Source organism: Phyllobates terribilis, unplaced genomic scaffold (assembly GCF_046119375.1).
Source record: "Phyllobates terribilis strain yellow unplaced genomic scaffold, ASM4611937v1 Scaffold_2__4_contigs__length_985480577, whole genome shotgun sequence".
Lineage (NCBI taxonomy): Eukaryota > Metazoa > Chordata > Amphibia > Anura > Dendrobatidae > Phyllobates > Phyllobates terribilis.
Window position 1 is genome coordinate 855,941,994 of NW_027362762.1, and position 27,419 is coordinate 855,969,412.

Sequence of the window (27,419 nt, forward strand, 5' to 3'; positions counted from 1 at the left end):
TCATGGTCTGCAAATAGTCCGGATCTCAATCCAATTGAAAATCTTTGGTGGAAGTTGAAGAAAATGGTCCATGACAAGGCTCCAACCTGCAAAGCTGATCTGGCAACAGCAATCAGAGAAAGTTGGAGCCAGATTGATGAAGAGTACTGTTTGTCACTCATTAAGTCCATGCCTCAGAGACTGCAAGCTGTTATTAAAGCCAGAGGTGGTGCAACAAAATACTAGTGATGTATTGGAGTGTTCTTTTGTGTGTTTTTCATGATTCCATAATTTTTTCCTCAGAATTGAGTGATTCCATAATTTTTTCCCTCTGCTTGGTCTGAAAAAAATACCCTTACTGAGTACCACATTTTTAATCTTGATTTCTTTTAGTGTTTCTTAAAGCCCTAAAGTTGCCATTTGAAATGACTTTAGTTTTGTGCCATGTCTGTGATCTGCTTTTTTTCATCAACATTAAACAACTGAATGAACATCCTCCGAGCCCGGTGATTCCATAATTTTTGCCAGGGGTTGTAAATCTGCACCAAATCTGCAAGTCGCAAATAAGCAACGTGTGCATGAGACTTCAGGATTCCCATTCACTTTGCTGGCAACAGGAAACCCTTAAGGTTTTGTGACAAATCTGTACTGAAAAAAATGCATCAAAAACGCAACATGTGCACACAGCCTTAGACTCCCCAGGAGCGCTGCCAGAAGCAGGTGTCTGGCTATAGATCACATTTGCAGCAGGTCATAACAGCCAAAGATGTTCTGCTATGTACTAAAGACTCTTACTGTGAAGGGCTGAATAATTTTTATACTGCCGTAGTAATTAAATGTGTCATTTTGTATTGAATTTGGAGGAACCACTTTTTTGTACATTTTACTAGTAAATTGCAATGGAGGGTGAATAATTTTGAATGATGTTATACATTGCCTGGTTTGAAACACCAGTGTCCTTTTCCCAATGTCCAGGTCAAAAACCGAGACCAGCAAACTTGAACGTTCAAAAGTATTGAAGTTCTATGTCTGATCTTCCAATAAGAAGAGAGCAAGAAAAAACCACAATGGTGAAGCTCCACTATATAGGTTCAATTAGCCCCAAAGCATTTATTGTACTCGCAAGATCCAAATTAAAACAAGCAGTGGGAAGGTATCTTGCACTCCAAATGGGTGATGTATTACAGCCTGGCACAACTTGAGTTTCGCCTGCTCAGCTTCTTCCGGGCCCATACAATTAACCCTATTTATTTTTAAACTTTGAGATCATATAAAACAAGCATTCACTAGGATTCTCAAATCACAAAATGCAATCTTGATGCATTTTAAAACAAAAAGAAAATACGTAATTAGTAATAAAACACACCATATAGTCATAACACAGAAAAATAAATAAAACAATGTGGTAACATCAGTGAATCAAAAATAAACATTAATCTAAATAAGATTTGAATTCAAGTTCCACGTTAAAACCATTAGGGGATAAAGTTCCTGTTGTGTTAATAAGGAAAATCTCTCCCAAATTAATGTCCCTAATATGATTGCCGCTTCACCAATTTTTCAAAACCTTTTCAATTGCAAAAAAATTTATCCATATGGCTGTTTTTTCTTTAAAGTAAAGGGATAATAAAACATTTTATTAAAACAGTTTTGACTTGTCATAGCTCTTATGTCATTTTAATGCTTGAGTGCCTATGTGGACTCTGGTGTGTGGGACATACAACTTGAAAATTGAGGACTAGAGAGCACATTTAAAATATTAAGAGAGGTTTTGAAGCTCGTTATTTATTCATATGGATAAAAAAAAAATTTTTGCAATTGAAAAGGTTTTGAAAAATTGTCAAGATGGGTATGGTATTAGGGACATTCATTTAGGAGTTTCTGGATTTATAAAATTGGAACTTTATCCCCTAATGGTCTTAAAGTGGAATTTGAATTAAAACCTCGTTAAGACTAATGTTTATTTTTGATTAATTGTTGTTACCATTTTGTTTTATTTATTATGTTCTGTGTTATGAATACATGATGTTTTTTATTTTTATGTTTTGTCTTTTTTCTTTTAAAATGCATCACAATTGTGTTTTTTTTATTTGAGAGTCCTAGTGCATGTTGTATTTTTTATGATCTCAGAGTTTAAAAATGGATAAGATTGATTGATTAACACCCCTGAAGAAGCCAAGCCAGCGAAACTCAAATAAATAAGGCCAGGGTTTGATTTGGATCTTGTGAAAACAGCAAATGCTTTGGAGCTAATTTACCACCTGTATAGTGGTGTTTTTTTTTTTTTTGCAGCTCTTTCACACTGGTAGCAATGTAAAGATATTCATGTCAACTTACAGATGACAACACAGGACTGTAAATGTCCTATGACGGATGTACTTTCAATGAATAATTCAGTGGTGGCAATGCTGTAATAAATAATGAATTGTACTCGGTCCTATTAAAATATTTGCTTAATGCAAACTAGTTCTTGTCCTGCTGGTATTACTGCACCTGTTAAGTTCAAAGAGAGAATTTGTAGAGTTTTCACAGCAGATGACTCATTCCTTCTTCACGTGAATATATATCCGGGAATACACCCTGGTAGGGAAATGCTTACATGGCAGACTACCCTTATAGATTATTGTGTCTTTCCTTTTTTTCTTTTAGGCGCAGGACTTTTATGTAGAAATGAAATGGGAGTTTACCAGTTGGGGTAAGTAGTAAAATATACTTTTTTAAGTTATGCTTTATTTTGGGGTAAAATTACAATACTGGACATTTCACGTGTTCTTCACAGCACACATGGACACCAGAAATAGGGCCAGAATGATTTAACCCATTCACGACTGATGACGTATAGTTATGTCATCGGCCATGTCCCCTGCCTTTGATTCGGGCTCCATTGCTGAGCCCACATCTTTCCCTGCACTTGATGGCTGATTTAATCAGTCATCAAGTGCCTTTAACATCCCCGAGTGGATCCAAGTTCCACATGCGGCTATTAACCAGTTAAATGCTGCTGTCAATCACTGACTGCGGCTTTTAACTTGCCATGGTGGCGGCAGGAGTGGGGCGATGCTGTGGGTCCTGTCCCCTCAAAAGAATTCGGCCTTGAGCGGAGGTTCCCTTTCCTATACATAGCACTGTGGTGGGCTTCGAAAAATTGGTCGCTGGAGCATGCGCAGATTGAGATCTCGCGAGACGAGATCTTGGGAGACGAGATCTCGCCTCTTGATCTCGATCTGCTCATGATCCAGTGGCCATTTTCCCTAAGCTCACCGCAGTGCTATGTACGGTAAAGGGAACCTACGCTCACCGCTGACTTCTTCTTAGGACGGGGCCCAAAGTATTGCCCCATTCCTGCCGCCACCACCGCCCAAGTCATCCTGAATAAGTGACTCTGCTGCGAGGACCAACTCTTCCACAGCCGCCAACCTTCTGATCTGTGACCCTGGCTCTTGTGACCCCTGCTTCACCACTGCCTCCCCCCTCAGGTAAAACGGATTATAAGGCGTACCATTTTATTTAAGGAAACATTTTTACCTATTTTGCACCCCAAAATTTGTGATGCGTCTTATAATCCGCAAAATATGGTAAATAAAAAATAACCTTTACAGGTTTGGTATCTGCTACTCATACTGACAAGGGAAATCCTATTGCCAGTTCAGTTTTACCATATAGTGAATGTGGTAAATGAAAAACACCAAAAACAATGGTGGAATTGCATTTTTTTGCAATTTCACCACACTTGGAATTGTTTTACCCTTTTCCAGTACGCTATGTGGTAAAATCAATGGTGTCATTCAAAAGTACAACTCGTCCAGCAAAAAAAAAACATATTGAAAAAGAAAAAAAGTTATGACGGGGAGGAAAAAATGAAAAACTGAAAATTGCCCGTGGGTTAAGGAAACCGTGGGAGCTTGATTTAAATTAGCCTGGCAGTGCATTGGGGGCGTGTTGATGCAATTGTGGAGCATCAGATACCAGTAGTAATCTTGTCCTGGCACGATCCCTTTAATAACAAAGAAAAAGATGGAATTTACATTTAGATGCGCAAGTTCATAGCAAAATTGAGTCCAAATAATGTATGCAGGTCAAGCATATTGGTATGCCTCCAATGTATCTAAAATTAAAGGGGTATTGCTATCTCCAAGATCCTATCCCGATATGTAGTAGGTGTAATAATAATAATATTAGCAAATACCTCCAATTAGAAATGTAGTATAGCTTTTCTGATTCGCTATGTCTCTTTCCTCATGTGCAGGCATTGCAGGACCTTAGGTAGCCATGGTTACGACCACTAATATAGTGACAGTTAGTTGGGTAATTGCTAGTGATCGTAACCATGGATACATAGCGAATCAAAATTACTATACTACATTTGAATGTATTTGCTAATATTATTATTATTACACCTACTACATATTGGTATAGGATCTTGGAGATGGAAATACCCCTTTAAGTCTCGTGAATGTTTTATAGGTTAAGGAGGTTGTCCATGAATAGAAAAACATGAATGCTTTCTTTCAGAAACAGCACCACCCCTGACTATAGGCTGTGTGTGGTATTGCAGCTCAGCCCCATTGAAGTGAAAGGAGCTGAGCTGCAATACCATGCAAAGTCCATGGTCAGGGGTGGCACTGTTTCTGAAAGAGAGCAGACGTGTTTTTTAATTACTGGGCAACCCTTTTAAGTTGCCCCAATTTTTCAGGAGCTGGTGCTATGGAATATAATGTGATTTCACACTGACGGAAATCTAGGATAAAGCATTGGTCACAGTCCCCATGTGCTGTTTTTCAGATCAAAAAATATTTATACATGTGACTTCCTTATAATTGGAAGTACACTTTAATGAGAATCTGTTAGCAGGATTTTGCTACCCCATCTTAGAGCAGCTTGATGGGGCAGAGACCCCGAATACAGTGATGTTTCACTTACTTTACTAGGTGCTGCTGTATTAATTAAAAACTGTTTTCTCTGCTGCAGGTTTAGCAGAGCTTAGAATGCTGAGCTCTGTATATCCTTGCCCACATTACTGATTGGCAGCTTTCTGTGTACACTGTGCATAGGCAGAAAATTGCCAGTCAGTGGTGGGGGCGGGATTATACAGAACTCATGAATATGGAGGACTACATGGCAGCACATTTACTAGTCCTCTACTGATAATCTAGTGCTGATAAAAGTGTGATTTTACCAAAACTACACCAAGCGAACTACATCAATCTGTCAGTGATTTGAGACTGGGACGGAGGTTCACCTTCCAACGAGACAATGACCCTAAGCATACTGCTAAAGCAACACTTGAGTGCTTTAAGGGGAGACGTGTAGATGTTTTGGAGTGGCCTAATCAAATCCTAGACCTTAGTCCAATTGAGAATCTGTGATCAGACTTGAAGATTGGAAACCATCAAACTTGAAGGAGCTCGAGTAGTTTTGGCTAAAGAATGGGCAAAAATCCCAGTGGCAAGATGTGGAAAGCTCATAGAGACTTATCCAAAAGCGACTTGCAGCTGTAGTTGTCGCAAAAGGAGGCTCTACAAAGTACTGACTTTAGGGGGATGATTAGTTATGCACACTGAAGTTTTCAGTTATTTTGCCCTATTTGTTGTTTGCTTCACAATAAAATGAAAACCAAATGTTCACAGTTGTAGACATATTCTTTACATGCACTAATGCAAACCCTCAAAAAAACTGTGAAATTCCAGCTTGTGAGTTAGCAAAACGCAAAAAATGCCGAGGGTGGTGAATACTTTCACAAGCCACTGTAAGTGCTGGAAATTAACTCCTCCATGTAATAAGTAGTTATTGGCAACATGGTTCAAAGTAGAATATGTCATAAATATTTTTTTCTTAAAAAAAAAACCAGGTGAAAAAGCATATTCACTGCAATGGGTCCAAAATCTATCTGCCAAAATGATGGATAGCTCATGTACCAAAAAATCTCATTTGGGAAAGAGCCCTTATTGACATAGATAGGGGATGGGAGGGGACCCTTAACCAGTTATGGCTTTATTAATAAAGACATAGAACTTTCTCTAAGTCTCCACCATTATAGAATATTCATAAAGTTTTGTTTCTATATCACCTATAAGGTCATAACTGATTCAGGGCCCATAGCTCAACCCCCACAGCTGTCAGTAAGTGTGAGTGTGGACATGTGTATACAGAGTATGAATGTTTATTATCATGTTCAATGTGTGTATAGCTGTCAGCGTAAGTGCGGGGGCCTTCATTCAGTAAATGATGATACGGGTGTTGTGGGATGGGGGCCCCCAGTATCACCCCTTACTGAATGAGGGCCCCCTCACTAACACTGACAGTTATACACACATTATACATGAGTATAAGTGCTCATGCACATTGTACGCATGTACTCAATAAACATATACCCAATAAATATTCACACTTTACACACAGAAAACCTTACTTTACAGCTGAATGCAGGTGAAAAAGGCTCCACTCAGTGTAGCTGCAGCCTACAGACCACCTCCCTGTCTCTGGCCTTGCAGCAAAGAAGACAAAGTTTGTGTGTGAGGGGGAAGGAAGGAGGTGTTAAGGTGGAACAGGGAGTTTTATTAAGGTACTACTGGAGAACTCAATTTAGATGCCAGTACCACTTGAATGCTGCCCCAGACTTCAGCCGAAGTGCTCCAAACATTCAGTAGCAAGGGACAGGGCCCAACGTAGAAATGTCCGGTGCTCTGCTGGGCCAGTCCGACACTGCAGAAGAGACTAGCGCATGCTGCCATCTGAACAGCCATATTGAATTACAGTGGTGAGTGTGCTGTCCGATGTTCATTCAGACTACACACGTCTGAATAATACACTCATCTGAATGAGCCCTAAAAGGAATATGGAGGTGAGCGGGGCACGAGAAGTCAGCAAGGACTTGCCTTTGCGTACCTCCTTCAATTGCCGCTGTTAGGCTATGTGCCCACGTTGCATAAATGAAGCAGAAAATTTCTGCTTCATTTCTGCAAGTCCTCTCCCGGAAAAACGCATGCGGAATTCCGCACGCGTTTATCGCGCATTTTTCGCGCGTTTATCACGCGTTTTCCACATGCGGAATTGCCTTGCGTTTTTTATGCATTGGACAAAGGCAATTCTGCTTGCGGAAACGCAAAATTAATTGACATGCTGCGGATTTTTGAACGCAGCATAAACGCTGCGGAAAAATCCGCAGCATGTGCATAGAACTTGCGGAATCCCATTGGGGACCATGGGGTGCGGGTTACCAAGCGTTTTACATGCGTTTCCGCTGCGGAAATTCCGCATCAAAAACGCTTGAAAAACGCTACGTGGGCACACAGCCTTAGGATATGTGCACACAACATATTTTTCATGCAGATTCCACCCCTAAAAATGCTCTTAAAAACTTATCACAAAAACACTCAAAAGAATAAACATACGCATTTCTATGTAAAAACGACTTCACATGTCAGGCTTTTGAACATCTTTTAACTGCTTCAGGTTTTCAAATACGCCAAGTGGTTAAAAGAAGTGACGTGACCCTCAGAAGACCCTCTGTGCTTCACATATCAAGTCAATGGGAAAACTTGGAAGATGACTGGATGTTTTTTGAAGCGTTTTGCTATTATTTTTCCTTAAAAAACCTCTTGCAGTTCCTTTATTACTCATTGGAGTGAAAAATAAAACTGGAAAACAACAGTAAAAAAGACGGGACAAAAAACATGGGAAATCTCTGATGTGTTTGCAGAAAAAATGCTGCATAAAATGCTCATGCTTTTTGTTGTGTTTTTGCCGCAATTTTTACTTGCATTTTTGTTTCAAATTTTCCCCACTTATTAGTATGGATGAAATATGAAGCAAAAACTCTGGAAGAACTGACATGCTGCAGATTTAAATCTGCTGAAAATCTGTTAGGCAAAAATTAAGCAATGTGTGCCTGAGTCTTCATGAATCTCATTCACTTTGCTGGTACTAGGACATCCTTCAGGTTTTGTGACGAAACTGAGCAGATAAAACATAACAAAAACGCAGTGGGTGCACAGACCCGAAAAATTTTCAGACTCCGTAAAACTTTCAACACTTTCCAACTCTTTTTTCCATTTCCATAGTGCCCCTGGTCTCAAAGATCTGCCCTAGTGATACATACAAGGTTTGGAAAAGTGGGCAAAACCTGCGTGTGGACACAACACTACTTGGGTTTGATCACATGACCTGGCAACGAGGGAACCGTAGTTTTATCTTCAAGGGACAAGGTGAGGAATTCTAGAACCTAAAATGTACATGAGACTATTCATTTTATATGCTGTTTCTATATCTAGACCTAACTATATCCACAGACACCAGCGCCGTGGTCATGGAAATCGACCATGACCGGAGAGTTGTCTTCTCTGAAACTCTAACTTTAGGCTCACAGGACCATGAAGTTCTGCTGGCTGCTGTGCAGCCCACCGAAGAACAGGCCATGAGTCGTCTGACAGCCCCTGTGGTCACTACTCAGTTAGATACCAAGAACATTGCCTTTGAGAGGTGAGTAGGAAGAAAAAGGGGATAGTAAAAGTTATAAAATAAAGGACAGATATCTTCCCTGAATCACTTTAGGTATTGAATCCTAAAGTGTGGCTTCACCTTTGATTGCCAGTATACTGGGTAAATATAGCTATTGTCTACATAAAATGGTTACACATGCTGGGGTGAGAAGACATGTAGTCTATACAATGTTCTTGTGGGAAATTAAATATGCAAATAGTCTTTTCAGAGAGGAACAGGACTTAAACTTTAGCACCACCTCTTGGAAGTAGCAGTCCTAAAAGTCATTATCGACCCTTTAACGACTATATGACTTAGGATAAAAGCCAAACCAGACACTCCATTTGCAGACATGTGTTTCAGGGTTTTTTCCTCTTATCATTTCAAAGCAAGAGATTTTATTTGTCTGGATGAGAGGCATCTGACAGGAGTCCAAGGGATATCGTCTCTCCTTGTGGTGATTGTCATGGTGGATTAAGGAGACTTAATGGCCATGCAATGCTCATCTAGCAGGAGCAAGCTCCCTGAAACATGTGTCTGCAAATACTGTGTCTGATTTGGCTTTTATCCTAAGTCCTATGGCAAGGCTCATTAAAGGATCTATATTGACTGTAGGATTGCTACTTCCAATAGGTCCCAGCAGATTTCAAGCCTTCTTCCTCTCTGAAGAGACTATTTGAATATTAAATTTCCCAGAGGAGCATTGCATGGCCTATAAGTCCCCTCACACTGGCATGGCACTCTCTATAAGGAGAGAAACCTTACCCTTTAGATCCCCATTAGAGGCCTGGCATCCAGCCAAATAATACCTTTTGCTTTTCTTTGGAGAGAGAGGAACGTATCTAAAGAGAGCAAATAAAACAAACAAAAGGAAAGTGAAGAAGACAGGCTATAGTCAAGTGGGAAAGCACATGAAGAGGATATAAGTACAATATTGGAGCTGTGTTGATACATGTGAAGAGAGTAGAACCCTGGATACACACAGAGCTGACACCCAGCCTATATTACTGGGAGGGACAATCACACAAGTGAAAAATTTGAAACTTGGATCAGACTGCTGACTCATAAGGGATTCCGATTAACTAACTAAAGGTAACAACTAACATAAGTAAAAATCATGTTTCCATATCAAAGGTGCCCATAACCTTTAGGTTAGCAAGAAAAGCTGGCATGGTTAAGCTTTAAAGCATGCATTCAGATGAAATGTTTAATAAAACTCTGGTCTATAATTTAGGATTGGGAAAAGATAAGTAGTATAATGTAGTTACATAACTTAAGATTTCATGAATATTCATGTTGCAAACTCTGCAAATTCTGCAGAGGTGTACACCATTAACATTTCCAATAATGAAATGTTAGGTGCATAGCTGAAATATTTTCTCACATTACTACATTCTCTTTTCTGGTCCATGCCCTTCCTCACCTTGCCCTCTTCATCCTATCAATGTATTTTTGGGAACACCCAAAGCCCCCTGAAATCCATAAGTTAGGGGATGCTTCAGTGGCATCTGTGAGATTTGCCAACTCCTCCAGAAGTCTGAGATGCCTCACCTTTTTGGTAGCTTTCTGGACATTCTTGGAAAGTTATCAAGTATTAAAGGTGGTGTTACTAATAATAATGTTATATTATTGGCATAAGGTACTTTTGTTGTGTTGTACTCTAATATATTCTTGAGAGTAAGGGTGGAGCTCTACTTTCTGGCATTTGGCAAATGTCTCACGGTAAAAAGAGGTTGATCAGTTCAAGTCGAGAAGAATAGATCTTGAGACCGGCATGGAGTGAAGTTGCCAAGAACCGGTGTTATATTTAAAGCACTGAAGCTTAGATATCAGTTTTCATTTCTTAGCTTTATCAAAACAGTCAGGCGGCACAGGTTGGCATCACTTCAGTGCTGGAGTGACACTTTTATGTACAAAAACTTCATTAAGATACTTGGTCTGGAATATGCTGATAACGTACTCTGTAAAAGTTAATATAAGAACAGCTTTTCACATAGTGATATTACACAGTGCTTCTGCTGCTTCATAGATACAGTCCTGGATCATGATTATAAGAAGCAATAATGTGTTTTCTTTATTTTCCTTTACAGAAACAAATCAGGAATCCTCGGCTGGAGAAGCGAGAAAACTGAGGTTATCAACGGCTACGAGTCAAAGGTAAGATGCATAAACTGAGCTATAATCCAGATAGGAGTCGGAGGTGAAAGGAGCTGTGAACAGGTCACTATGGATTCCAATAAATGTACCCCAATGAAATCGCTTATTCTGTGGGAGCTCTTATAGATGCTCATCTGAACCTCTACTGATTCTGACTTACATTCATGTCATCACTATACAGGACCCTAAAAATGCATGTCTGAAGTGTCCAAACTCATTAATGACTCCCAGAACCAAAGCGCACTAATATTGACTTTTCCTACTAAAGGATATGCCAACACTTTACTGGTATTAGTGTGACCGCTGGACCCTAGATAAGACCTGTGCGGAGTGCGGCATGTAGGCCAAATGCGACCCTTCGGCTCTTCTGTTAAGGTCCGCGGACTGGAACAGTCAAAAGGCTTTATGCAGTGGCTTCCCACATCAAGCGGCCATCCTCCACCTGTTGTCTCACTTTTACTGATGTCTGCACCCTCGAGATGCAGATACCAGTGAATATAATGATGGAATACGGAACCATCAGCTCCGTATTCTATCATTGATCCTATGTGTTCGCAAGGGAAACATGTGTGATAATTGCACTATATCGCGGCAGCTGTACTTCAGTACAGAGCTGCGGGGAAACGGGGTTAGGTGAGTAGTTTTATTTAATTTTTTTATATCATTCTACGTGGTGAGAGGGGGGTTGTGTGGGGATGTAATATTGTGTAAGGGGGCTGTTTGGATACATCATACTGAATGGGGGGCTGTGTGGGGACATAATACTGTGTAACAGAGCTATGAGGGAATGTTACTATGATTGAGGGCTGTGTGGGGACATAGCACTGTGTAGTGAGGCTGTGTGGGCATGTCCATCATACTGTTTGGGGGCTCTGTGATGAAATATACAGTATGGGGGGGCTGTGTGGTGACACCAGATTGTGTGGGGTGCTCTGTGAGGACATAATACTGTGTAGTGAGTGCTCTGTGGGGACAACATTCTGAGTAGGGTGCTGTGTGGGGACATAATATTGTGTAGTGAGGCTGTGTGGGGATGTCTGTCATACTGTGTGGTGGGCTGTGTGATAACATTATACAGTGTGGGGGGCTTTGTGGTGATATCATATTGTGTGTGGGGGGGGCTTTGTGGGAACATCATACTGTTTGAGGGGCTGTGTAGGGATATTATACTGTGTGTGGGGACTGTGGGGGGCATCATATTGTGCTGGAAGCTGTTGATCAAGATACAAGGGCTATCAGGAGCAAATGATTTACTTATTTTCAGAACCTTTAAAAAATGCAGTAAATGTTATAATTTTGATTATCTGCTACAGGTAAGAATACATACAGCAATAAGTCCTATCATAACATGTATTAGCAGTAATAACTAGTCAGTAATCTTAATTTTGCTCAATATTAAGTGATACAAATATATATAAAACAATAATAATGAGCAGCATTAAGTTCGGCCAGATTGCTTTGGTCCTCTGCAACAGTCACGTTATCTCATGTGGCCCCTTGGGAAAATGAATTCCCCACCCCTGAGTTAAATAATTTACCAGGGAGCTAAAAACAGGTGCATTTGGTGCAAAGAGTTCACTGTTGCAATTTTTGTCCAAGCCCTTTTTTCAGATGACCCCGCATACTAATAGCAGACCATTTATGCATTACATGGTTGGTTCAGTGAGAGGTCAATGTGTAACATTTCATTACTACACACATGTATGGCGAGACATGCACAAGATCTGTGACCTCCACTGTATCTCCTTTCTTCAGGGCTGCACCTCTCCCATTCCGTGTGCCTGCGCCATAAGACTTCAGAGATGGCCTGTAACCCAGACATCAAGCTGAACGCAATAGAATTAAAAACTCCTCAGTTTTTGAGAACATAGAGGATTTTTAATAAGTGGGAAATTGCAAAGTTACTTCCTTTTACAAGCACTTTGCAATTAACAAATTAATGAATGGGAGACAATCCCTTTAAAATATATAATCTTAATATATACTTACCTTGTAATGTCTTCACATCCTCTTCCGTCCCAGAATTCCAAGCAGTGGAAGTTCGTCGACTGCCATATTGGGACACCCAAGTGATGGGTATCTCAATATGGAAACCGCTGGTGGTACCAGCCTCTTGCGCGGTGCCACCAGCGGAACACCGTCGCGAGCACGCCTTAGACGCCAGCCGCCGGGATCAGCTGAATGATTCACTGACCGCCATATCTAATGTCAGGGATTCCTCAGGCAGAATTGCAGCAGACAACCTTTGTACTATAAGATCCATGAGACAGTAGTATTCCCTGAAGTCTTATGCAGTGCCGTCACAGAACTCAATGACAAACTCAGCTCTGCACCTGTACAATTCAGAGCTTACTACTGCACTAGATCCTGATACAACATAGCCTCATTATATTGAATGATTGGTCTGAGAAGACGTGATACAGGAACAGGGAAAAGGAGCATGGCAGAGCGGTGTCAAGCGGTGATAGCAGGCAGGGCAGAATGGCAGAGCGGTATGAGCAGGGAGAGCACAGCAGAGAGGCATGAGCAGGCAGAGCAGAGTGGCATGAGCAGACAGAGCACAGTGGTATGAGCAGAGCGGCATGAGCAGGCATAGCAGAGCGGCATGAGCAGGCATAGCAGAGTGGCATGAGCAGGCAGAGCAGAGCGGCATGAGCAGACAGAGCACAGTGGTATGAGCAGAGCGGCATGAGCAGGCATAGCAGAGCGGCATGAGCAGGCATAGCAGAGTGGCATGAGCAGGCATAGCAGAGCGGCATGAGCAGGCATAGCAGAGCGGCATGAGCAGGCAGAGCAGAGCGGCATGAGCAGGCAGAGCACGGCGTGAGCAGGCAGAACGCAGCAGCGCGGCGTGAGCAGACAGAGCGCAGCAGCGCGGCGTGACATTACAGCCCTCCCGATGCGACAGAATAGGGCCTCCATCTAGTAATATAAATAAATGAGCATTAACAATTGTATTATACCTCTTTAATTTTTTTCACAGGTATATGGGGCTTCCAATGTAGAATTAATTACTAGAACCCGCACAGAACATTTATCGGACCAGCACAAAGGAAAGAGCAAAGGTAATGTCGACTACACAGATAGTTTCCAAGTACAGCTGGACTTTACCCCTAAGGCTAGGTGCAATGAGTGTTTGGTGCATGTGCAGGGAAACATTATTGGTACACATGCCAAATCTGTCCCCAGACTCCTATGAGGCCAATGGATGGCAAATAGATCACTGCACCCGCCAGGCTGTTATGTCAGGATATTATTTTTTACTCTGTAAGAAAATACTGTTAGCCGCTGGGAAAAAAAGAAGAATATAATTTTTAACAACCTGTAACCTGTAGACCATATAAGTAACCGCATTGTAGACAGTTGCATACATTAGTACAGTATGTTCACCCCATGCGTTAGGAGATATTCCCACCATGTGTCAAATGTAAAGCCGAAATACGATGTAAACAGTCTTTTTCCTCCGTCCTCTGGAGCTGGTCCTTGGGCTATATGATTAAGTGGGTATTTATTGCTTCTAAAGTGCTTGAACAAGTTTTTTTTAACACATTTAAACTAAGTTCTTGAAATTAGAAAATTGGTGTGAAAAAGCAGAAACGTGTGATCTTACCGTGAAGTAACAATAATACAAGGAGCAGAAAATAAAAAAACACCTGAAGTGCAGTGCAAGACACAAACTCACACATTTATAAAGTTATACAGCAATAAATGCATCATCCAGAATATGTCCGTGAGTTATACTGAAAGGATTGGACTGAAAACAGACATATAGACATTATGGTTCATGTAATACTATTGTGGTTTTTGAAGATTGTTGTGTTTTAAAAAGATTTTTAGCATACTCTCAGACAGAGAAACCATCTTCAAATTGTGTATGCCGTTCCTACCACAGGTCACCAGTGACATAAAAGAAAAGCTCATTTGTTTTTTTCCAATCACATCACAGCGACGTGTGTAGCGCAACAGGGAAATCATAGTGTTACACTGCGGCATTGCATCTATTGATTTCCTATGGTGTTGCATTGCGACCTGCGACTTTGACATAGTCGCAAATTTTTCAAGTGTGTTGGATTTTTTTTCTCCCTGAATTACAAGTTACGTGCAACTCCCTTACCATAAACTACCAACAAGTCACACGGAACATGCAGCTTGTCTGCAACTTGGCTGCTTTACTTACAGCAAATCGTCTCTTCAGAGAGGAAGAGGACTAAAACTCTAGTGCCACCTATAGGAAGTAGCAATCTTAAAAGTCAATATAGACCCTTTAACGAGCCTTGTCACATGACTTAGGATAAAAGCCAGAACCATAATCTCAATTTGCAGACACTGTGTTTCGGGGTCCTGCTCCTCATCAGTGCAAAGTGTGAGATATGGTTTGGCTGGGTGAGAGGCGTCAGACCGGTATCCAAGGAGAAACAGATATCTGGATGGATATCTGCAATCCAATGTCTTAATCCAGAGAAATCCGTGATTTTTTAATATATAAGTGAGCTGATAAGATCTATGGACTGGACACTGATCTACAATAGAAACATCCTCCAGAGCTTGTTTTATATAACGGTTGCATTGCCAGTGTGATGTGTAATAACTGACAGTCTGCTCTCATATCACACACTGCTCTGCGGTGAAATCAGAGAGAATACAGTACAGCAGAGCTAACACAGTACAGCAGGAGTGAAGTTTGTCTTATTACAAACATTTGCAGCAGCACTTCTCCTCTTATAGTTCTGATGGCTCTGCTGCAGAGTTGTGCTCGATTTTAACTAACACAGTACATCAGAGTTGAATGTTGTCTCATTACAAACACAAAAAGCACATTTGCAGTTGCCGTCTCACAAAACTGTAAACTCTGCCCTTCCCCCACAACTGGCTGCCTGTGAGATGGAAGCTGAAGCACTGGAAAAACTATAATAAATCATTATAATAAGTGATCCATATCTACAGCCCATAATCCTGGCATGAAGACATCAGCTTCATTCACTGTAAAATTATAATTACAATCAAAATATTCTGTATAAGATTCTTCACCTTCAAAGAAATCGCTTATGTAATGCACACGCCCGGACTGACTGGCGTGTGCGTGTTTATGTAGTGATTCCACTGTGCCATGAACCGGAGAGTGCCTGGAGGGGCGTAACTAAGTATCTGCCCGATCCGACCAAGGTCGCACGACGGCATACGACGCCAGTGCACCAGGGAGGAACCGAGCAGAGGAACCAGGGTCTATTCCAGGTCAGACTCCGGACACGGCTGTTGACCCACACCGGGGAATACAGGAACAGGCAGACTAGAGCACAGGCTGGGTAGGGTCCAGTACAGACTGGGAGACAAATTCCAAACCGCAGACGCGGCAGACAGACCTGAGCAAAGCGAAAACCGCAGACGCGGCGGACAGAGCTGAGCAAAGCGAAAACCGCAGACGCGGCGGACAGAGCTGAGCAAAGCGAAAACCGCAGACGCGGCGGACAGAGCTGAGGAAAGCGAAAACCGCAGACGCGGCGGACAGAGCTGAGGAAAGCGAAAACCGCAGACGCGGCGGACAGAGCTGAGGAAAGCGAAAACCGCAGACGCGGCGGACAGAGCTGAGCAAAGCGAAAACCGCAGACGCGGCGGACAGAGCTGAGCAAAGCGAAAACCGCAGACGCGGCGGACAGAGCTGAGCAAAGCGAAAACCGCAGACGCAGCGGACAGAGCTGAGCAAAGCGAAAACCGCAGACGCGGCGGACAGAGCTGAGCAAAGCGAAAACCGCAGACGCGGCGGACAGAGCTGAGCAAAGCGAAAACCGCAGACGCGGTGGACAGAGCTGAGCAAAGCGAAAACCGCAGACGCGGCGGACAGAGCTGAGCAAAGCGAAAACCGCAGACGCGGCGGACAGAGCTGAGCAAAGCGAAAACCGCAGACGCGGCGGACAGAGCTGAGCAAAGCGAAAACCGCAGACGCGGCGGACAGAGCTGAGCAAAGCGAAAACCGCAGACGCGGCGGACAGAGCTGAGCAAAGCAAAAACCGCAGACGCGGTGGGAACAGGGCTCTGTTCACACGGAACAGACTAGAAGGGAAAGGCAGAACCAGATACCCACAGGGTACTTGCAGAGAAGTAGCGAGTGGACCGCAAACTCACAAACGGAAGTACAGTGACAACGAGCAGGAGTTAGGTACGAGTTCAGACTCTGCAGAAAAAGGAATGGAACGGACATAGAGAAAAAACAGGTAAAAGATAGGAGAGAGTTCAGACTGGAACTGAGTGTACGGAGGAGACCGACACTGCAGCGGGATACAGGAGCGGGTCTGGGAATACGGCCCCCAGAGAGGCAGGACGAACAGGCAAGGAGCGTGTTCAGACTGGCCTGGAAATACAGCCTCCAGGAAGGCGGAACGAACAGGCAAGGAACGAGTACAGACTGCAGGTTAAGGTACACAGATAGGACACAGTACAGACACGGAAACTGATACCGCAAGGCAGGAGACATAGACAGGACTCAGTTCAGACACGGAAACTGATACCGCAAGGCAGGAGACAAAGATAGGACTCAGTTCAGACACGGGAACTGATACCGCAAGGCAGGAGACATAGACAGGACTCAGTTCAGACACGGGAACTGATACCGCAAGGCAGGAGACAAAGAACGGGACCTGGCACCTTCAGAGTGCAAGCACACACTGAATGAAACACTATGCTCAGGCAGGGGTTGATTGCCGCAGCTGGGTTATATACCAGTTGACAGACATCAATAGGCTGAGGACGCACAAGGGGTGTGACCCACAGCAGGTACAAAAAGCAGGAAGTGATCGGGCGCCGCCCTTAAGCAGCAGAAACAGACACAAACAGACAGCATGGAGGGAAGCCAGAGAGACATTCTGGACAGGAGATCAAGTGCGCGCTCTTGCACAGTGGGAGATGGACCACTATGCAAGGACGCCGCCAGGTATGTTACAGTACCCCCCCCCTTACGCCCCCTCTTCTTCAGGCCTGCCAGAATCTTCCGCAGGGAATTTGAGGGCCAATTCTTCACTTCGAAGAGATCACTTCCACTGTCCACCGGAAAAACTGGTCTCCTCTGGGTAGCTAGGAGGCTACCTCCCATCCAGCCACCCTTAGCAACAGACGAAATGGGTGGAGTACCAGGAACAGCACACAAGGAAGTCTCACTCCACATACTTTCAGGTGGCATCCCAGAGGGTACAGGAGACAACTGGAAGTCCTCCACCGGGTTGGAGGGGGACAGAGACTTGGGGGTAATCTCTGCTTCGAGGTACATCTTGTCAAGCTCACAGGAAGAAATAGACGGGTTATCAGGTACAGGATGAGGAAAAGTCACTGTCTCTTTGTTATCTGGTGGTACCGCGGAGGATTCAGGAAACAACTGGAGGTCCTCCGCCGGGTCAGAAGAGTGCAGAGGCTCAGAGAAAACATCTGCTTCAGAGTACACTAGGTCGGACTCACTGGACGAAGCAGGCGAGGTATCGGGTACCGAGTATAGGAAAGTCTCTGTCCGTTTACCACCAGGTGGCACCCCGAAGGGTTCTGGAGACAACTGGCGGTCCTCCGCCTGATCAGAGGGGTGTAGAGACTCATGGGTAACCTCTGCTTCGGAGTACACTAGGTCGGACTCACTGGATGAAGCAAGCGAGGTATCAGATCCAGGATATAGGAAAATCTCTGTCCATTCACCACCAGGTGGCACCCCGAAGGGTTCTGGAGACAACTGGAGGTCCTCCGCCTGGTCGGAGGGGTGTAGAGACTCGGGAGTAACCTCTGCTTCGGAGTACACTAGGTTGGACTCACTGGACGAAGAGAGCGAGGTATCAGGTACAGAGTATAGGAGAGTCTCTGTCCTTTCGCTACCAGGTAGCACCCCGAAGGGTTCTGGAGACAACTGGAGGTCCTCCGCCTGGTCGGAGGGGTGTAGAGACTCGGAGGTAACTACCACTTTGGGGTACCCATTGTCAGGCTCACAGGACGAAGCGGACAAAGTATCGAGTACCGGGTGTAGAGAAGTCTCTCTCCATTTGTCATTGAGTGGTATCCCGGAGGATTCAGGAGGCAACAGGGGATCCTCCGCCAGGTAGTAGAGGTGCACAGACTCTGAGGTAACCACAGCTTTGGAGCATCCTTGGACATGCACACCGGTTAAAGTGGGTGAAGCATCTGATGCCGGGTGCAGGAAGTTCTCCTGTGTGGAGTCTGGATGGGCAGAAGTCTCTTCGGGCAGGAGAACTGGTGCACTACCCACGCACATTACCCGTTGGGGCTTCTCCGGGATACAGGGAGATGAAGCTTCAGTAGGGACTTCAAGGTTGGGGTCAGGAGGTCTCAGGGAGGACAGACCCTGGCGTGACGGCTTGCCTCTACGTCTAGCACGTCTGGACTGCCTCTTGAGGTTGGGAGAAGTATTCCGGAAAGCGTAGTCACCCTGTGAGGATTCTGGGTGGGCAGTAGTCTCATTGGGCTGGAGGACTATTGCGCTACCCACACACATTACCCATTGGGGCTGCTCCGGGATATTGGGAAGTGAAGCTTCAGCAGGAGCCTCCGGGTTAGGATCATCGAAGACCATTAGAAAGGCCACCAGGAAGGCCATTAGGTCCAGGAGGATCGGATCCTGTGTTTCATATAGGGGGTTGATCCATTCCAAGGCATCACCCGCCAGGTAAGACATAATGAATGCCACCTTAACCCGATCGGTGGGAAAACATAGAGGGTAGAACTTGAAGTGTAGCATGCATTGCTCCACAAATGCACGACTTTGTCTTGGATCCCCATAATAACGTAGCGGATCCGCAGGAACGAGAGCAGATAGATCCATCTGGACGGGTGCGTAATTCGCCTGGAACTCAGCTAAAGGGAAAAAAAAAAAAAAAAAAATTTATTTATTTTAATGCATGTATTCGCTGGAAAACTTCTCAGAGAGCGAAGGCCGTGGGGCTCAACGGGAACCATGGCCTGAGCATGCTGTAATGCACACGCCCGGACTGACTGGCGTGTGCGTGTTTATGTAGTGATTCCACTGTGCCATGAACCGGAGAGTGCCTGGAGGGGCGTAACTAAGTATCTGCCCGATCCGACCAAGGTCGCACGACGGCATACGACGCCAGTGCACCAGGGAGGAACCGAGCAGAGGAACCAGGGTCTACTCCAGGTCAGACTCCGGACACGGCTGTTGACCCACACCGGGGAATACAGGAACAGGCAGACTAGAGCACAGGCTGGGTAGGGTCCAGTACAGACTGGGAGACAAATTCGAAACCGCAGACGCGGTAGACAGAGCTGAGCAAAGCGAAAACCGCAGACGCGGCGGACAGAGCTGAGCAAAGCGAAAACCGCAGACGCGGCGGACAGAGCTGAGCAAAGCGAAAACCGCAGACGCGGCGGACAGAGCTGAGCAAAGCGAAAACCGCAGACGCGGCGGACAGAGCTGAGCAAAGCGAAAACCGCAGACGCGGCGGACAGAGCTGAGCAAAGCGAAAACCGCAGACGCGGCGGACAGAGCTGAGCAAAGCGAAAACCGCAGACGCGGCGGACAGAGCTGAGCAAAGCGAAAACCGCAGACGCGGCGGACAGAGCTGAGCAAAGCGAAAACCGCAGACGCGGCGGACAGAGCTGAGCAAAGCGAAAACCGCAGACGCGGCGGACAGAGCTGAGCAAAGCGAAAACCGCAGACGCGGCAGACAGAGCTGAGCAAAGCGAAAACCGCAGACGCGGCGGACAGAGCTGAGCAAAGCAAAAACCGCAGACGCGGTGGGAACAGGACTCTGTTCACACAGAACAGACTAGAAGGAAAAGGCAGAACCAGATACCCACAGGGTACTTGCAGAGAAGTAGCGAGTGGACCACAAACTCACAAACGGAAGTACAGTGACAACGAGCAGGAGTTAGGTACGAGTTCAGACTCTGCAGAAAAAGGAATGGAACGGACATAGAGAAAAAACAGGTAAAAGATAGGAGAGAGTTCAGACTGGAACTGAGTGTACGGAGGAGACCGACACTGCAGCGGGATACAGGAGCGGGTCTGGGAATACGGCCCCCAGAGAGGCAGGACGAACAGGCAAGGAGCGTGTTCAGACTGGCCTGGAAATACAGCCTCCAGGAAGGCGGAACGAACAGGCAAGGAACGAGTACAGACTGCAGGTTAAGGTACACAGATAGGACACAGTACAGACACGGAAACTGATACCGCAAGGCAGGAGACATAGACAGGACTCAGTTCAGACACGGAAACTGATACCGCAAGGCAGGAGACAAAGATAGGACTCAGTTCAGACACGGGAACTGATACCGCAAGGCAGGAGACATAGACAGGACTCAGTTCAGACACGGGAACTGATACCGCAAGGCAGGAGACAAAGAACGGGACCTGGCACCTTCAGAGTGCAAGCACACACTGAATGAAACACTATGCTCAGGCAGGGGTTGATTGCCGCAGCTGGGTTATATACCAGTTGACAGACATCAATAGGCTGAGGACGCACAAGGGGTGTGACCCACAGCAGGTACAAAAAGCAGGAAGTGATCGGGCGCCGCCCTTAAGCAGCAGAAACAGACACAAACAGACAGCATGGAGGGAAGCCAGAGAGACATTCTGGACAGGAGATCAAGTGCGCGCTCTTGCACAGTGGGAGATGGACCACTATGCAAGGACGCCGCCAGGTATGTTACAGCTTACACCTTAAAAAATGTTTACGGACAGTTCTCTTCTCCTCTTTCTGTTCTCCATGCTTAGTGTGTAATTTTCATATTGCCCACACCTGTTACTTGCCACAGGTGAGTCTGAACAAGCATCACATGCTTGAAACAAAGATGCTTACCCAAAATTTTGGAAAAGTGTCAACAATTTTGTCTGGCCCATTTTTGGGGTTTTGTTTGAAATTATGCCCAATTTGCCTTTTTTTCCTGTTTTTTTTGTGTTGTTCCAATACACACAAAGGAAATAAACATGTATAACAAAACATGTGGAATTGCAAGAATTTTTTGGGAGAAATACTTCATTTTCTGGAACAATTTCAAGGGTGCCAACACTTTCGGCCATGACTGTATGTGAGACTAAACTGCTAGATAATCTGGATTATAGTTTGGGGGACTCTGTCTGTCTGATTGTAGTTAACTCAGTTCCATCATATACAGTGGCATGTAAACGTTTTGGCACCTCTGGTCAAAATGACTGTTATTGTGAACATTTAAGCAAGTTGAAGATGAAATAATCTCTAAAAGGCCTAAAGTTAAAGATGACACATTTCCTTTGTATTTTAGGCAAAAAAAAAAAAAAAATATATATATATATATATATATATATATATACATATACAGTACAGACCAAAAGTTTGGACACACCTCATTTAAAGATTTTTCTGTATTTTCATGACTATGAAGATTGTACATTCACACTGAAGGCATCAAAACTATGAATTAACACATGTGGAATTATATACTTAACAAAAAAGTGTGAAACAACTGAAAATATGTCTTATATTCTAGGTTCTTCAAAGTAGCCACCTTTTGCTTTGATGACTGCTTTGCACACTCTTGGCATTCTCTTGATGAGCTTCAAGAGGTAGTCACCGGAAATGGTCTTCCAACAATCTTGAAGGAGTTCCCAGAGATGCTTAGCACTTGTTGGCCCTTTTGCCTTCACTCTGCGGTCCAGCTCACCCCAAACCATCTCGATTGGGTTCAGGTCTGGTGACTGTGGAGGCCAGGTCATCTGGCATAGCACCCCATCACTCTCCTTCTTGGTCAAATAGCCCTTACACAGCCTGGAGGTGTGTTTGGGGTCATTGTCCTGTTGAAAAATAAATGATGGTCCAACTAAACACAAACCGGATGGAATAGCATGCCGCTGCAAGATGCTGTGGTAGCCATGCTGGTTCAGTATGCCTTCAATTTTTAATAAATCCCCAAGAGTGTCACCAGCAAAGCACCCCCACACCATCACACCTCCTCCTCCATGCTTCACGGTGGGAACCAGGCATGTAGAGTCCATCCGTTCACCTTTTCTGCATCGCACAAAGACACTGTGGTTGGAACCAAAGATCTCAAATTTGGACTCATCAGACCAAAGCACAGATTTCCACTGGTCTAATGTCCATTCCTTGTGTTCTTTAGCCCAAACAAGTCTCCTCTGCTTGTTGCCTGTCCTTAGCTGTGGTTTCCTAGCAGCTATTTTACCATGAAGGCCTGCTGCACAAAGTCTCCTCTTAACAGTTGTTGAAGAGATGTGTCTGCTGCTAGAACTCTGTGTGGCATTGACCTGGTCTCTAATCTGAGCTGCTGTTAACCTGCGATTTCTGAGGCTGGTGACTCGGATAAACTTATCCTCAGAAGCAGAGGTGACTCTTGGTCTTCCTTTCCAGGGGCGGTCCTCATGTGAGCCATTTTCTTTGTAGTGCTTTATGGTTTTTGCAACTGCACTTGGGGACACTTTCCAAGTTTGCCCAATTTTTCAGACTGACTGACCTTAATTTCTTAAAGTAATGATGGCCACTCGTTTTTCTTTACTTAGCAGCTTTTTTCTTGCCATAATACAAATTCTAACAGTCTATTCAGTAGGACTATCAGCTGTGTATCCACCTGACTTCTGCACAACACAACTGATGGTCCCAACCCCATTTATAAGGCAAGAAATCCGACTTATTAAACCTGACAGGGCACACCTGTGAAGTGAAAACCATTTCCGGTGACTACCTCTTGAAGCTCATCAAGAGAATGCCAAGAGTGTGCAAAGCAGTCATCAAAGCAAAAGGAGGCTACTTTGAAGAACCTAGAATATAAGACATATTTTCAGTTGTTTCACACTTTTTTGTTAAGTATATAATTCCACATGTGTTAATTCATAGTTTTGATGCCTTCAGTGTGAATGTACAATTTTCAAAGTCATGAAAATACAGAAAAATCTTTAAATGAGAAGGTGTGTACAAACTTTTGGACTGTACTGTATATATATTATTTCATCTTTTATATTTTAAAAATTAAATAAAGGAAAATGGGCCATGCAAAAGTTTGGGCACCCCTGGAGATTTGTGTGCTGATATATCTTTGACAAAGATTTCAGACCTTAATTAGCCTGTTGGGGATAAGGCTTGTTCACTATCATTGTTACCAAAGGCCAGGTTATGCAAATTTCCCAGCTTTATAAAAACCAAGCCTCCTCTAACCTTGTGCCAAAAAACAGCAGCCATGGGTTCTTCTAAGCAGTTGCCTAGACCTCTGAAAATGAAAATGGTGGATGCCCACAAAGCAGGAGAAGGCTATAAGAAGATAGCAAAGCGTTTTCGAGTTGTCCTTTCCTCAGTTTGAAATGTAATTAAGAAATGGCAGCTAACAGGAACAGTGGAGGTCAAGACAAAGTCTGGAAGACCAAGTAACAGTTCAGTGAGAGCTGCTCGTAGGATTGCTATAGAGGCAAATCAGAACCCCCGCTAGACTGCAAAAGATCTTCAGAAAGATTTAGCAGACTTTGGAGTTGTGGTACACTGTTTTACTGTTCAGAGTCACCTGCACAAATATGGCCTTCATGGAAGAGTCATCAGAAGAAAACCTCTCCTGCGTCCTCATCATAAAATTCAACATTAGAAGTGTGCAAAAGAACATCTAAACGAGCCTGGTGCGTTTTGGAAACAAGTCCTGTGGACCGATGAGGTTAAAATAGAACTCTTTGGCCAGAATGATCAAAGGTATGTGTGGAGAAAAAAGGGCACAGAATTTCAGGAAAAGAACATCTCACCAACCATTAAGCATGGGGGTGGTTCAAACATTCTTTGGGGTTGTGTTTCAGCCAATGGCACGGGGAACATTTCATGGGTAGAGGGAAGAATGGATTTAATAAAATTGAAACAAATTCTTGATGCAAACATAACACCATCTGCAAAAAAGCTGAAGTTGAAAATAGGATGGCTTCTACAAATGAATAATGATCCTAAACACACATCAAAATCCACAATAGACTATCTGATCTGGAAAATCTGTGGCTAGACCTCAAAATAGCAGTGTATGCAAGACGACTCAGGAATCTCACAGAACTGGAAGAATTTTCCAAGGAAGAATGGATGAAAATCCCTCAAACAAATATTGAAAGACTCTTGTCTGGCTACAAAAAGCATTTACAAGCTGTGATACTTTGAAAAGGGGGTGCTACTAGGTACTAACCATGCAGGGTGCCCAAACTTTTGCATCGGCCCATATTGCGTTTTGTAATTTTTAAAATGTAAAAGATGAAAAAATATATATATATTTTGTTTGCCTAAAATACAAGGAAATGTGTCATCTTTAACCCCTTCACGACATGTGCCGTACATGTCTCCACCTTTGATGCAGGCTCCGTCGCTGAGTCCACATTTTTACGGGCCCATGACAGCTGATCTGATCAGCTTTCATGTGCCCCTAACAGCCATGGGTGGAATGGCGATCAACCCACGGCTGTTAACATGTTAAATGCCGCTGTCAATTTCCAACAGCAACAGTTAACATGGCCGCGCCGAAAGTGCGTTACAAACCACGCCTATCGGCGCGCCAGTCACATGATCACGGGCCGCCGATGGATTGGCATGACAACCCTGAGTCTGCAGGAAAACCCTGTTGTCATAGCCGATCTGCTATGAGTTCCTCCCAGCGGTCGGCGCTCATAGCAGATGAGCACAGGACTGAAGCCCTGCTATGTGCAACACAGGCGATCGGATGATCGCAGCTTCTATTCTCCCATGGAGTCTATTAAAGCAAGTAAAAAGTAGAAAAAAAAAGTTTTAAAAATATATATATATAAATAAAAGTTCAAAACACCCCCCTTTTGCTCCATTCAGAATAAAACAATAAAAATCAAACCCAAAAATACACATATTTGGTATCACCGTGCTCAGAATTGCCCGATCTATCAATATATTAAAAGAACGAATCTGATCAGTAAATGGCGTAATGAGAAAAAATATATAATTGCCAGAATTACGTTTTTTGGTCGACGCAACATTGTAATAAAATGCAATAACAAGCCATCAAAACATCGTATCTACCCCACGTCATCTCAGTGTGCAAAAAATAAGTCCTCAGCCAGCCCCAGATCACGAAAATGGAGACGCTACGGGTCTCGGAAAATTGCGCATTTTTTTTTTCTTTTTTAACAAACTCTTAATGACCTGTAGAATCATAATGGCTGGTCAGTTTTAGCATTTAGTGAACATGGTAAAAAAAAAAAAAAAAAAAATACAATTGTGGAATTGCACTTTTTTTTGCAATTTCACCACACTTTGAATTTTTTCCTGTTTTCCAGTACACGATATGGTAAAACCAATGGTGTTGTTCAAAAGTACAACTCGTCCCGCATAAAACAAGCACTCACATGGCCATATTGACCAGAAAATAAAACAGTTATGGCTCTGGGAAGTAGGGGGAGCAAAAAAACGAAAGCGCAAAAACGGAAAATGGCTGTGGGGTTAACTTTAGGCCTTTTAGAGATCATTTAATCTTCTACTTGTTCACAATAACAGTCATTTTGACCAGGGTTGCCTAAACGTTTACATGCCACTGTGTATACATAAGGTAAAGTGTTGCTTTAGTACAAAAGAAATTCTAAAAAATCCTCATAATAAACAAATTGATTTATCCCTTGGTAACTGACAATACCGAAAATGTGACAAGCCTCATAATCCGCTAGAAAAAATAATGCTTTATACAGGATATGAAAGGCTATATTTTAGCCTCAGTTGTAGGTATGAAAATGGTCAGGATCAGCCTCATTTGTGATAAGACTTCTCAATTTTCTTTCCAGGTAGTAAAACACCTTTGCAGTCATTCCTGGGGATAGCTGAGCAGCATGTGGGACCAAACAATGGGGTGAGTATTATTTGTGATTGCTGAAACCTTGATAGCAATCAATGTCGGAGTTGTTTCTTTCCCTGCCTCCGCTGTGTGACTATACGTAAAAGGATTGTATGAGCTGTCTCTCTGAAATAAGGATTTAGTGCAAATCAATACCTGGTGTGGCAGAATGCGCTCATAGCAGCCTTGTGTCTGACAGTTATCAATAATTGTATCCTGAAGATCTAAAATTACTTCTAGATGAAGACAGAGACGTTGCACTTGACTTTACTTGATGTTTAGCAATGAAACAAAAGAGAAAATATTGTACACAAAGAAACTGTATAGTTTTTAAGTAAAGACAATTGCTAAATATGTTTATAGATTTGCCTTTAGATACTTACACTGAAATATAATTAAAGGGGTTTTCCACTTTTGGAAAACCTTTGTCCCTTGGCTGCATTTTGTTTAAAGAAGCACTCCTCACCCCATCAAAATGTTTATCCTCTTAATATATTGCAGGCATCATATTATATAGCACTGTGTACTTACAATTGCTCATTTTGCCTTTCTACCCAGTAAATTCTTCTCTTTTCCATTAGGTCTATGACATCATGTGATTAAAAACTCACTAGCTGAATCCTTCTAAGCTCTGTGTAGAAATAGGACGTCTCTTTTCCCCGCATGAGTCATCATTAGAACTACAATTCTACTTCACTACAAAATCCCTGGGGGGGGGGGGGGGGCAGGAGCAGCTGGGTCAGGAGTTGAAGAAGGGGATGACTCATGCAGGGACAAGAGACTTCCTGTTTCTACATAGGGCTGAGAAAAGAGAAGAATTAACTAAGTAGAAAGGCAAAATGAGCAATTGTAAGTCCACTGTGCTATATAATATGATGATTGCAATATATTAAGAGGATCAAAATTTTGCTGGGAGTGCTTCTTTAAAAAACAAACAAAATTTACCTTACTCACCCTCCCCGAGTCCAGTGCCGACTCCACTGTTTCCATTCTCAAAAGCAGTG

The 27,419-nt window shown here is 43.5% G+C and overlaps 1 protein-coding gene across 5 annotated transcripts in view; it reads left to right on the forward strand.

The window, feature by feature from the left end:
* Nucleotides 1-27,419, forward strand: part of ANKRD13B (ankyrin repeat domain 13B) — a 308,393-nt gene that overhangs the window by 252,321 nt on the left and 28,653 nt on the right. For all 5 annotated transcript variants that reach the window (XM_073667962.1, XM_073667958.1, XM_073667960.1 and 2 more), the window contains exons 4-9: nucleotides 2,629-2,674; nucleotides 8,040-8,183; nucleotides 8,268-8,457; nucleotides 10,548-10,614; nucleotides 13,598-13,679; nucleotides 26,366-26,430. In XM_073667962.1, the coding sequence (XP_073524063.1) occupies nucleotides 2,629-2,674; nucleotides 8,040-8,183; nucleotides 8,268-8,457; nucleotides 10,548-10,614; nucleotides 13,598-13,679; nucleotides 26,366-26,430 (594 nt within the window). The remainder of the gene's footprint in view (nucleotides 1-2,628; nucleotides 2,675-8,039; nucleotides 8,184-8,267; nucleotides 8,458-10,547; nucleotides 10,615-13,597; nucleotides 13,680-26,365; nucleotides 26,431-27,419) is intronic.